Source organism: Delphinus delphis, chromosome 5, assembly GCF_949987515.2.
Source record: "Delphinus delphis chromosome 5, mDelDel1.2, whole genome shotgun sequence".
In the NCBI taxonomy this organism is placed as follows: domain Eukaryota; kingdom Metazoa; phylum Chordata; class Mammalia; order Artiodactyla; family Delphinidae; genus Delphinus; species Delphinus delphis.
Genome location: NC_082687.1, coordinates 102,634,402 through 102,648,028, shown reverse-complemented (window position 1 = coordinate 102,648,028; position 13,627 = coordinate 102,634,402). Strand labels below are relative to the sequence as shown.

General features: G+C 47.6%; 1 protein-coding gene across 4 annotated transcripts in view; it reads right to left on the bottom strand.

The window, feature by feature from the left end:
• Positions 1-13,627, bottom strand: part of STK32B (serine/threonine kinase 32B) — a 342,630-nt gene that overhangs the window by 222,570 nt on the left and 106,433 nt on the right. For all 4 annotated transcript variants that reach the window (XM_060011802.1, XM_060011803.1, XM_060011804.1 and 1 more), the window contains exon 3: positions 4,162-4,313. In XM_060011802.1, coding sequence (XP_059867785.1) covers positions 4,162-4,313 — 152 coding nt within the window. The remainder of the gene's footprint in view (positions 1-4,161; positions 4,314-13,627) is intronic.

The window sequence follows — 13,627 nt, the reverse complement described above, 5'->3', positions numbered from 1 at the left end:
TATTGCACTCGACAACTCCACCTGGACCGTCACGGGCTTGGGAGCACCCATCATTCGTTCTTCAGAGGGCAAATTGTCGTGAAAACTAATCAGTGCCCGGCCTTTGCCTTTGCCTTTGCCAGTTATAGAGCATGTCAGCAAAAGAGAAGAATGACAAGGGGCGTAGTCAGGCTTTCCAAGTCTGCGATAATTCACCCTCCGTGTAATGAGATGAAAAGCTGATGTATAATTAATTTAAAGCAGTGGTGTCCTTATGAACCTGACAAGCAATCCCACGCCATGCTCCCTCCTAGCAGGGTAAGGGAGGCAGCAAACAGAAGCCCAGCAGGAGGGGCTCCATGCAGGGAGGAAGGGGGTGTGGTGGGCTAAGCAGGGCAGGGTCAGGGCCTCCTCACAGCAGCCATGGCAGAAGGGTTGTGAATGTGGGCCATGATGCCAGACAGCCTGGGTTCAAGTCCCATCTCCTCCCTTCATTAGTGGTGTGACTCAGTTACCCCATCTGTAAAATGGGGACAATAATAATAGGATGATAGCAGGAAACTAAAGAGGCCGTTAGGAGGATTAATAGCAGTTAAAGAAGACACTTATCAAGTACCTAATAAACGTTAGTGGTATTTGCCTACAAGAACTGGAAACCTCGGGGCACACTGGACGATCTTGAGTTTGAATCGCAATTCCGTTGATTCAGGTAAGATCATGAACTGCTTTGAGCCCTGCTTTACTTCTTTGACAAATGGGGCCCAAACCCCTTGTCCCACAGGGCTGTTATGAAGACTCCAGCACAAGGATAGAATGTCTGGGTGGCAGGTGCCAATCACGTGGTGGGCACAGTCACTACTGTTTTCTGGGAACAGCTCCCAACCTCCCTCTGCAGATTCCTAAGACTCAGGTGGGACCAACCTCCTGGCCCCTTCCCCACTGCTTTAGGAAGGAGCACATGACCAGGTCAATCACGCCCGTGACCTTCAGCCTCTGCTGTGGCTGTTCAGCTAGTAGAAGTAGGAAAACCATCAGTCAGCATGAGTCGTGGCTCTGAAACACAGCCAGCACAGGGGAAAGCAGGAGATAGAGACCGAAGTCAGCTAGAATTCTAGACTTTTTAGGTATAAAACCCAAGAAATTCCCTTTGGTGTTGAAGCAAGTTTAAGTTTCTGCCCCCTGAGCCACACAGTATGTAAAGTACTCAGTACTGCCCAGTGAATTAAGGACCCTCTCCTCTTCACTTATAGCTGGAAGGAGCATTCTCTCTCCCTCTCTCTCTCTCTCTCTCTCTCTCTCTCTCTCTCTCATCCATCTATTATCATATGTAGGTATACACATGCACACACACACATATACATAACCTCTTACAGTAAACAATATTTTCACTTACAGAAAATATACTGTCATATCTTTTCCTATCAGTTAACTCTCAAAACAGTGCTAGCAGTAAACAAGGTGTTATTTTCACCATTAGCAGGTGAAAAATTGAGGCCAAAGAGTTGGAGACTCCAAAATCAAGCAGCAGGTTCTATCCTTTCTTGCTTATGATGGGAATCCAATGCCCTAAGAGGCCAACGTGCACAGGGAGCTTTCCCATTGACCCAGCGCTTACATGGAATTAAAGGGGGTCTGTCATTAATCTGTTGGCATCTTGGAGACCATGAACAGAGCATCGAAAAACGGTCCTAAAAAGGGAGGATGCCGACACATCCTCCCTCCTTCAACACACATCACAGTCCAGATGTACATCCCATGCCCTTACTCGGTCTAAGGAGTCTCCCCTGAAACAGTTCAAGCTCAGAGATCTTCATCTCAGCATTATTTACATTGGCAAGATAATTAGAAACAGCCCTAAATAACCTATATGACAGGTTAGCGGTTAGATGTCTTATTGAACTTCTCCACAGTGGAAGGTTATGTAGCCATTAGAAGTGATTTACAGAAAGTTTGTAGTAAGGAGATAATGCTCCTACTAGACAATTAATTTGAAAAAACAAAATCCAACATTGTTATGCATGGTTTTATATCAATGACAGTTACAGTCATATTGATATGAGAAAAGAAGTATAAAAAGAATTACACACCGAAATGTAATCTGGTGGTGGTAGGATTCTGGATAATTGTTGCCTTCTTATGTATGTCATTTTCTGTATTTTGCAATGAACCTATGTTGCTTTTCTGATTAGAAATGATGCAGCCACAGTGGAAAATAGTACAGAGATTCCTGAAAAAATTAAGACTATAAGTACCATATGAGCCAGCTGTCCCAATTCTGGGTATTTATCCAAAGAATACAAACACATTAATTTGAAAAGATATTTGCACTCCCATGCTCCTTGCAGTGCTATGTACGTATAATAGTGAAGATATGGTAAACACCTAAGTGCCCATCAACGGACAAATGGATAAAGAAGATGTGGTATATATATATATACAACTGATTACTATTCTGCCATAAAAATATAGATGAAATTTTGCCATTTGAAACAACAGGGATAGAATTTGACGGTTATTATGCTAAGGTAAATATGTCAGATGGAGAAAGACAAATATTGTATGATTTTACTCATATGTGGAATATAAAAAGCAAACAAACAAAAAATAAAGGAACAAATCAGATCAATGAAAAACAAACACGTACATACATACTGAGAACAGAGGAGTGGTTACCGGAAGGAAAGGGATGGGCTGGGGGAAGGGGAGTGAAATGGGTAAAGGGAATCAACTGTATGGTGATGAACGGAAGCTTAATTTTTGGTGATGCGCACACTGTAGGGTATATGGAAGCAGAAATATAATGTTGTACACATGAAATTTATGTAATGTTATAAACCAAATGTCACCGCAATAAAAAATAAATTTAAAACATTTCCTCGTACCACAATCAAAACATGAAGAGGTTTATTGCCCCCAAAAAACTGAAGTGTTTGGGTGGCTGGAGACATGACAAATGCACACTTGTTACCCAGATTCTAGTGTATGACACACAGTATGGCGTTTGCCCACAGAAATGCCCAAGTCTGAGGCATCTGCTGGGCAGACTTGGATTTTCTCAAACAGGACAACTGATGTCCCTCCTTGTCCTATCACCCAGTGTTCAGAGTGCTTCTATATATGAAGGGCAAGAGAAATAATTGGTGATATTAGGGATTCAGGCTAGGCTAGACTTTCCCATCAGAAAGGATGTTCTGAAGATCAAAAGATGCAGAATGCAACTGTCAGATTTTGTTTCCTAGAATAGCCTGTTCTCTCCCCTTCAACAAAATCCAGCTCAGGAAACATTGATAAAGTGCCCCCAACATGTCTGAGGCTGTATTAGACTCCCAGAAACAAAGAACCAGGAAACAGTCTTTGTTCTCAAGGAGCAAGTGATTTCTTAGTAAGCACAGATAAATAAACAATAATTTGGGTTCAAGGTGATGCAGGCTATGTTGGGTCAAGCACAGGTCAAGGCGGAGACATGAGGAGTGTTCACCCAGCCTGTGGGGCAGTGAAGCCTCCTCGCCTACATACCTCGAAAGCTGAACCAAAGGAATGCACGGCATTTGGTCAGAGGAAGCTGGGGAGACAGGAAGGCGGAAGTTTCAGGAAGAGGAGACTTCACATGCAAAGACACAGAGGCAGGGAAACAACCAGCAAAGGGGCAAATCTAGGACACAAATTAAAGCAGAGATGATAGCCAGGGGTGGGAGGGAGAGAAAGTTCCAGAACATGGCTCCTAGCGGGCCTCATCGGCCAGATTCAAAACCTGGAATTTAGCATGTCCACACCAGGCAGCCATCCTAAGTGGAGTAAAACGTCAGCTCCTCATGTTCATGGCAAGTCCTGCTTGCCACAAACACTGGGGGTGTAATTTTCTAAGAAAGTTAAATTCCCCTTAGAAGGCTCCATTTGGCATCCTCTTATCACATTCTACATGTGTTCTCGAACATACAGAAACCTTCTCTTCTAAACCTATTTCAATTCTGATTCACCAGGTAAGAGGACCGAATGAAAATTAAGCCTATGTTTAATGATTTCATCAGAAAGTGTACCCAACGAAATATTCATAAGAATATCTGAACCCAGAAAATTTCATTTCTTTCTCTCTACAGTACAGAAGCTTCCTTCTAGCAGAGCCAGATTTGCATTTGCCTCCATAATGAGGATCTCACCGGAGCCCCGGATGGAATCACTCACCACAGATTGACCAAGAAAGGATGCTCCAGCCCCTGCATGATCTGGAGCTCCCGGAAGACGTTCCGGACTTCGTCCCTCTCAATGCACTTCTGTTTGTTCATGTACTTCATCGCGTACATTTTCTTAGTGTCTCGCTTCTGCACGATGCAGACCTGAGTGACAGCCAAAAGGGAGAACATTCAGGCCAACGTTTCAAAGGAACAAAAAGGCAGCCCCTCACGGCATCCCTACCCCTGGGTTCAAGTCTTGGTTCTGAAATCTTGCTAGTGGAGCAGTGCTGGCTACGCCACAACCTCTCCAATATTTGCAAAATGGAAGAGCTGGACCAGATTCACCTGTTGATCAGGTATTTACACTAAGAAAGTGCTGAAAAAGCAGCTGCAGAAACAGGAGGGGGAAGAGGCAGCCCTGCACTCAAGGAGCTCATAGCCTGGGAGGAAAACAGACAGATGCACCAATATCTACGATGCTGAGATACACGTATCTGTGCCTCCCGTGGCCCCCGCCCTCCCCACTTCCGCTCACACCTCCATCGCCAGCCCCGCTTCTCTTTGACCGACGATCCTGTCTGCCAGCAGAGCCCGCGTTGCTGTAACAGACTGGCGATGCCGAAGAGTGAAGGTCCACAGAAGCAACACTCGGCCCATGCAGGCAGCTGGGGCATCTGCACCCCAGACCCCTTGTCCATCCCACGGCTCCCGGAGTTTGAGAGTTTGCCCACAGGGCTAACTGGCTTGACGGCACACACTTACCAGCAGCCTCCTGCCTTTCCTTCCCTGACTCATTTCCCAACTCACTACCTGTGCCTGCTTCCTCTCCAGGGCCCTTGGGGAGACCCAAACTAAGGCGCAGGGGCCCTGGGGGAGCAAAGGAGAAGTGGTGACAGCAATGGTGGCAGCTCCTGTACTGAGCACTCTACTTTGGGAGACTGAGCAAACTGTCTCCTTGATTATCTCACGTAATCCCCACCAGAACCTTGCGAATAAAGCCTCCACCTTCCCTTGAGCATGAGGAAGCTGCAGCCCCGTGTGCACTAGTTAACTTGCCCAGAGTTCAACAAGCCCCTCGGTGTCAGGACAGTGATTCAAACCCACAACAGTCTGATTTTTGAGTGACGCCCTTACTCACAAGGGGCAGCGCTGGGAGGGGGGACATGCTGTCAGAGAAGGCTCTCTCGAGGCACTAATGCCAGAGGGTGGGCATGAAAGGATGGAAAGATGGCAAAGGCAAACAAAGAGGCTTTTAGGGGAAAGGGAAGATATAAAGGAGAACATAGAGCCTTAGGACACCCGGCAAGGAGTATGGTGTGGCTGGAAAAAAGTAGCAGGGTGAACACGTCCTGTATTCCCAACATCCTGATGGGGAATCGTATTCATTTCCTCGGGCTGCCATAACAAAGTACCACAAACTGGGGGCTCAAAATAGCAGAAATTTACCGTCTCACAGTTCTGAGCCAGAAGCTCCAAATTAAGGTGTTGCCAGGGCCACGTCCCCTCTGCAGGCTCTCGGGGAGGGTCCTTCTTTGCCTCTTCTCATTTCTGGGGGTTGTTATCAATCCTTGATGCCCCTTGCTAGCAGCTTCATCACATGAATTTGGGGACGGATACTATTCAACCCCGTACAGTAAGTAGTTTTATTACCCTCCCTTGACAGATAAAGGAAGAGAAGCACAGAAAGGTTTTAGACCTTCCTCACGCCTCAGGACTCAAACCCAGGCTCTCTGCCTTCCCAGGACGCACCAATGATGCATCCTCCCTGGGAACAGGCCTGTGATAGAGAACACGAGGGATATGGTTACGGGCCTGGGAATTCGGTGTTTTCTCTGGGCGTCCCAAATTGGTCTTCTATTGGAAATTGGACCCTTTTTGCTCCGATGTGCTATGAATCTGAGGCAGATACAAGACGGTAGGGAAAAGCCTGAATTCCAATTCCCACTCTGGTTCTTGCTGTCTTTCTGAGCTTCTGTCTCAGCATCTGTCTGAACAGAGTTATCAAAGCCCACCCTGCCCCACTGAGACCAAGGAAGTGGGAGTGCCCAGCTGTGTCTGGGGGATGATAAATGTCACCCGAATCTCAATGTCTTAAGAAGCACATTTCATGAAATCTCCAAAAGAATGCTTTTCCAGGCAGTACGATTAGTGGCATGAGGTTGAAGGCCCAAGAACTTTACCAGTGAACTTGAAAATATAAAACCACAGAAGGCAAAGGTGTGCTGGACAAAAGCCCCTTGGGGCCCTGGTTCGCAGGAATCTGAAGAGAGACTTCCAGAGCCCTGAGACCCACGTCCGCAGGCAGACACACAGGGGGCAGATCGTTCCACTAATTAGGGTTTCTCATCTCTCTCACTCCTCATTTGCCTTCTCAGAAGAGATGTGGAGTAGACACGGTCTCTGCCAGGGCTGGGAGCCCTGAAATCCAGTTGGCTGCATCATCTCGAAAAGCTGAGTCTGGGCAATGCCCCCGTCAGAGGAAGACCCCTCCCAGCCCCAGCTCTTGTTGGTATGACTGACGAGGGGCAAAGGTGCTGAGAGATGGCTCTCACCTTCCGGGGCAGGGTAGGGGGGTGGGCGGGAAGGAGGAGGGTGACACTCATAGCAGCTCGGAGACAGCTCAGGAACTAGCAGAGACTCTTCAAAATGGGATTAGAATTCTGGCTTTCAAAGCAGAGCTCAGGATTTGAATAGGGTTTGGAGGTCTGACTTTGGGTACCAGATAAGGAAGAGAGGTTGGTACAGGACGTTGCCTGGAGCTTGAAGGCTTGGATTTACAAGTCAAAGAAGAGGTTGAGGCCTGGGGTCTTGGCCAGCTCCATGCTGATGAAAAGGTGTGGCTGGCAATCTGTACACCTTCTTTGGAGAAATGTCTATTTAGGTCTTCTGCCCATTTCTGGATTGGGCTGTTTGTTTTTTTGATATTGAGCTGCATGAGCTGCTTGTATATTTTGGAGATTAATCCTTTATCAGTTGCTTTGTTTGCAAATATTTTCTCCCATTCTGAGGGTTGTCTTTTCATCTCATTTATGGTTTCCATTCCTGTGCAAAAGCTTCTAAGTTTCATTAGGTCCCATTTGTTTATTTTGGTTTTTACTTCCATTTCTCTAGGAGGTGGGTCAAAAAGGATCTTGCTGTGATTTATGTCATAGAGTGTTTTGCCTATGTTTTCCTCTAAGAGTTAAAGGATGCTCAACATCATTAATCATTAGAGAAATGCAAATCAAAATCACAATGAGGTATCACCTCACACAGGTCAGAATGGCCATCATCAAAAAATCTACAAACAAGAAATGCTGGAGAGGGTGTGGAGAAAAGGAAACCCCCTTGCACTGTTGGTGGGAATGTAAATTGATACAGCCACTGTGGAGAACAGTATGGAGGTTCCTTAAAGAACTAAAAATAGAATTACCATACAACCCAGCAATCCCACTCCTGGGCATAAATCCTGAGAAAACCATAATTCAAAAAGACACATGTACCACAATGTTCATTGCAACACTATTTACAATAGCAAGGACATGGAAGCAACCTAAGTGTCTATCGACAGATGAGTGGATAAAGAAGATGTGGCACATATATACAATGGAATATTACTCAGCCATAAAAATAACGAAACTGAACTATTTGTAGTGAGGTGGATGGACCTACAGTCTGTCATACAGACTGAAGTAAGTAAGAAAGAGAAAAACAAATACCGTATGCTAACACATATCTATGGAATCTAAAAAAAAAAAAAAGGTTCTGATGACCCTAGGGCCAGGACAGGAATAAAGACGCAGACGTAGAGAATGGATTTGAGGACACGGGTTGGGGGGGGGGTGGGGGAAGGGTAAGCTGGGACGAAGTGAGAGAGTAGCATTGACATATATACACTACCACATGTAAAACAGATAGCTAGTGGGAAGCAGCTGCATAGCACCGGGAGATCAGCTCGGTGCTTTGTGACCACCTAGAGGGGTGGGATAGGGAGGGTGGGAGGGAGATGCAAGAGGGAGGGGATATGGGGATATATGTATGCATATGGCTGATTCACTTTGTTATACAGCAGAAACTAACACAACATTGTAAAGCAATTTTACTCCAATAAAGATGTTAAAAAACAAAACAACAAACAAAAGTAAAAAGACAAAAAATAAAAGAAAAGGTGTGGCTGGGATCCCTTAACTTCCTCCTCTATACACTGAGGGCTTGAATCTATTTTCTAAGGCATCTTAGAAACACTCTATGTTTCTCAGGAACACAGAGCTGGACGCGGGGTCTGGAGAGCTGGGCTCTGCTCATGGCCCTCTTGCACGTATCCCTGGCTCCTCTGCCCTTGCTTCTTCACTGGCCAAGCAAGGCAGGTAGCAATGGCTGACTCAACCTGACCAGGGGACAGAGAGGCTAAAATGAAAAAAAGACCGAAGACAAGTCTAAGGCACTGAGTAGAGACAAAGGTCTGCTAGGAAGTCTCAGAGACACAGAAAGAGTTTGGGTTCTCGGGTCACTCTGAGCAGGGCTTATATTCCAGTTCTTTGCTGTGCAACCACCCTCTCTGAGCCTCAGTCTACTCATCAGTAAAATGGGGGTGGTTTGTTCTTACTCCAAGGGCTGTTGTGAGGACATGGGAGGGGGTGCTGTGAAGGGCGTGCTGTGGTGCTGTCATGTTGGAGGTACCGAGTGGAGGTGAGTTTTCTTTACTTCCCGTAGGGTTATGGACATTTAATGCTCCCGGGACAGAGGCCTCTCAGCAAATGCAGTTATTATTGTGATTACTGGTACTGTCATCACAACCATCATTAAGGACTTATCTGAAGGCAGGGCAGGGTGCTGGGAGGGAGGCATGCTTCCCAGGACACACGGTCCCATGGCTGGAGCTTGGGGTGACATTTCTTACTGGCTTGCCAGGGTGGCTGGAGCCAATCCCTTCACGTTGCAGACCCAAGGAAGCTGGGACAGGTGGGACCAGCCCTCAGGCTCTCTGTCAGGCAGGATGACTGTGGCACAGGGAATGCAATGCACAAAACCAAATAGGAGGGGACAGGCAGGCTGTAGTCCTGGTTGAACAGTTCTGACCCCCTCAGCTTGTGACGGAGACTTTATTTGGTTAAAGGGTCTTTGCAGATATAATTAAGGCTCTCAAGATGTGTCATCTAGGATTAGGGCGGGCCCCAAATCAACCAGTGTCTTTATAATAAGAGAAAAGAAGGCAGAGATTGGAGAGATGATGCATCTTTAAGGCAAGGAAGGCCTAGGATAGCCGCAACCCCAGTAGCCAAGAGACAGGCCCGGGACAGATCCTTCCCAGAGCTTCCGGAACAGTGGAGAATAAACCTCTGCCGTTTTAAATCACCCCGTGTATTAAAGCAGACACAGGAAACTAAGACAGTCTGTAAATGTCCATCATGGCCATCGACTTCTGGCTGACCAACTCGGCCAGGCACCTCTGTGATCCTTCCTGTGCAGTGCGTTTCATCTGAGCCCCGCAGGTCTACAGTCAGGTGTCCACAGAGCCCAGCAGAGCATGTGGCCCACACAGGTGCCCAGGAAACATGGGCTGGTGGGGAGCTGAGCACACTGCTGAGCCTGGGACGCAACCCTGAGCCCTGAGTGCATTAACTCCCCAATCAGCGCCCGGGACTCCACATTCCAGCCCCATCCCCTGGCCTGTGTCCTCTCCCCCTAAGTCCCTGTGACCAGAGTGACTGCTGGTACTTAGAGTTAGTGCTTGAGATTTCAGAGGCGGGAACATTTCGCCGTAATAGCTTCGTCACCAGCAGCGTCTCCTCGGCTCTGGTCTCTGCACATGTCCTTCTGCCCAGTGGGAACTTCCCCAAAATGAAAGACTTGAAGCCCTGCAGGGGCTTTCTTTCACCTTCAGGAAGTGTTCAAGGTCTGTGTCTTGTCATTCAAAGTCCTCCGTGCCTCCGTCACCTCTGACAGGCAAGTGCGTGCTCACACCACACAGAGACATACGTACCACACACATACACATACATACACACACCACACACACATATATACACATACACACAAATACACACACATACACATACACACACCACACACGCACACATCCCCTTCATGCCAGCTACCTCACCCCCCTTAGAATTTCTTTAAAGAGTTTCTCCACCACCACTGCTTTCTCCCCTTCTCACTTCCTCCCTGGCCCATGACCCCCTCCCTCCCGCTCACCCACCAGCGCTGTCTCTGCTCATTCGTTACTTTCTGTAGGAGGCTTCCTTTTATTTCGGGGGGGCTGCCTCAACAGCCTTCCCAGTGGGCTCCCACAGCCCTATTTCTACTGGGCTGCTTCCTACACTGGATCTGCCCTGTTTACTGACTGACAGGCAGACCCCAGGCACCAGGAAGGCAGGAGCCATGCTGCCTGGTGCCCTATGGAAGCCCGAGCTTCCAGAGGCTCAGACATGTGAACTTGTCACCTTGGTCCCTGACCCCCAGCACGAGCATGTTCTGTTCCCTCTGCTTAGAATACCCTTCCTACAGGCCGTCCCCTGCCTCACCCCTTGCGGGCATCACCATCTCCTGACCTGAGGGCCACCCTGACCTCCAGGCCTGAGCGGGAGTCCACAGAGGCGCTGGAATTTCAGTTAAGACAAGGCCCACCAGGCCCTGTGTGCTCGAGGGAGGTGGGGTCCTCCATGCCTGGACTCACAGCAGGAGGGCCTGCCCGTCCTCCCAGCTCTGAAGCCCAAGGCGACCCCGTGACGGAGGGGATCTGCTAAAACTAAAGCAGCATCTCAGCCTCCTGGGCTCAGGACAGGTGTTCCAGAGGCAACGTCAGCCCTCCTCACCAACAGGCAGCTCTGCCCACATCCTGGGAGCCTTCAGAACAGAAGAGGCGGGTCCCCAGTGGCCCCAGGGCTCCTGAGCAGGTCAGCACATAGCGCTTTCCACTAGAAATCACAGGTAATGAGCCAAGGGATGAGCAATTTGGCCAAAGCCACCCAAGCTGCTGACAGGCAAACACCCAGTTAACGCTCCTCATTAGACTAATTCAATTAGGACGCCTGATGTTATCATTATTAATTACAATTTATTGGCACAGATAAATAAATGCTAGCGAGCATGGATTTCAGGCGATTTGCCGTGAGAATGGCACGTGTCAAGCACACTGTGCATCAGGAATTTGGGAACTGACCCCAATTCAGCAGAGAAGGGGTAGGGATGCGTGCTGAGAACCTCCATCACACCAGCACCTGGTGGTCCTCAGCCGGATCTTACCATCAAAGCACTGATGGCCTCGGTTCTGTGGCACCCCCAGAGGTCTGCGAGGGTCCTGGGATGTTGTATTTTGTAAAAACTCCCTGGGGGGAGTCTGATAAGCAGGCTAGCTGAGAATCACTTCGCTGGATTCTTCAGGAAAGTCCTTGTCTGCCTGCATCTTCAGTGACCCTGATGGTCAGGACTGTAACCCTCACTTTTCAGCTCAGGCAAGCCAAGCTCTGGGGGGACAGGTCACCCAGAATCAGAGAAGCCAGAGCTGTGCTGGTAACCCAGAGCTGTGCTGGTGCAAAGGCTGGCTCTGCCCTTCCACGGACCAGCCTGGATGCCCTTTCTCACCTCAGTTGACCTTCTCTGTGCTTCCCACCCCACCCCCAGCTTGAGGACACTTAGCAGATGCTGTTGACTGATGCACAGCTATAGGGCGACATTAACGGACACTGGTTATGCTCACAGGAGCAAGATTCTGGGAAACAACCAATTTAGGGAAAAGCAAAAAAAAAAAAAATTAAGATTAAATAAGGTCACTAAAAAAGAGTGATCATGCTAGGTATTGCTGTTCAAATATCCTTATCTGACAAGAAGACTGTCTTTGGCAGACAATGATTGTTAACTACCCAAATGCATCCTCCCTCTTCTTCCTTTTGAATAGGACAATTTTCTTCAAGGAGGCAGTATGATCCATTAAATACTCATTTGCAGCCAGAAGTAGCCATAGTTCTTGCCAATGAAATATTAGTCTGCTATTGGCTTCTAAGAAAAGTCTTGCTTTCTGAATAAAAGGAAATAGCTACAGATGGTTCCACTTTTCTCCCCTTGGCCACTATTCTTCTCCTTTCTACCTTGAGCACATATGTAATGTCTGGAGCTGCAGCAGCCCCTTGTGACCATGAAGCTACGAAGGACTCAGAGTTACTGAACCTGTTATCATAGTGCCACCTACCTTCAGACTTCTTGTTATGTGAGAAAATAAACCCTCTTTGTTTAAGCCACTATAAGGCAGATTTTCTGTTTCTCACTCCTGAGAACATCTCCATCTGATACACAAACTATACGATGATGTTTCTGGCACAGAAAGTCCATGTGGGCTGTGACCAATGGTGGCCTCACTAGAGTGATCAAAAGTTAGCTTCAAGAAAAATACTCATTTGGATGAATATTTCACTCAATAAACATGTGTGAAATGCCTGTCATGGTCCTGGCATTATGCTAGCCATGAAGATATGACACTGCTCTAGGAACTCAAGGTTCAATGGGATAAACAAACAATACTCAAGAGTGAAAGACAAAGTCGCTCACTTCAGGTCACTGGGCCCTACATGGCGTGGCCCCAAGTCCCCTCTAATTCCATCTGTTACTCTCCTCCCTGCTCACTTCCCACCATGGCCCCTGTGCCATTCCTGTGTCTGCCATGCTCTTCCCCAGGTGTCCAGTCTTGGGTCCTCACCTCCTTCAGGCTCTACCTATGAATCACCTTATCCTATAAGCCATCCCTGTCCTCCATGTGTGAATGAGCTAATCCCTCCTCAGTCCCCATTCTCCCTCCCTGTTTCCTCCATCACCCTGGCCAAGTTCCATAACAGCACATGCTTCTTGGTTTGTTTGTTTTCCCTTTGTCTGTCTCGCCCACTGTGGTGTAAACCCCATAGAGATAGGGATTTTCCTTTTATTCACTGCTCCCTCCTCAATGACTAGAACAGTGCCTGGAACATCTAGTTGACATCTGTGGCTGGCTGGCTGGAGAAATGGATAATTACTACTTAGGAAAGAACAGTGCTATAGGATAGGTGAGCACATGGGACTAAGGGACCTGAGAAGACGGATCCTAACCAGGATATGGGATTAGGGAAAGACATTCTGGAAGAGGCTGCATTTGAACTGTTTCTCAGTCATCAAGGGTTGGCTTCATGAGGATGGAGGTGTAGGAAGAGGGGGAAGGAAGTGCATTACCAGGAGAGTGCACAGCCCCTCTCTAAGTACACAGAGATGGAACATGCATGGTGCACTTCAGCATGTGTTAGTAGCGTTCTCAACTTCCCCATCTGTAAAATGGGGGTAGCAGTGTACTTATCTTAGTGGGTGGTTGTGAGGGTTACATGGTAAGCACTTACTAAATTATTGCTTATTATTGTGATTATGATCATCATTCATACATGTACTGAAGGTAAGACCAGAGAACATTGTAGAGATGTGCAGAAGTGGCCCAAGAAGGAGCTCAGGAACAATTTCACAATTATTTGGTGTGATGG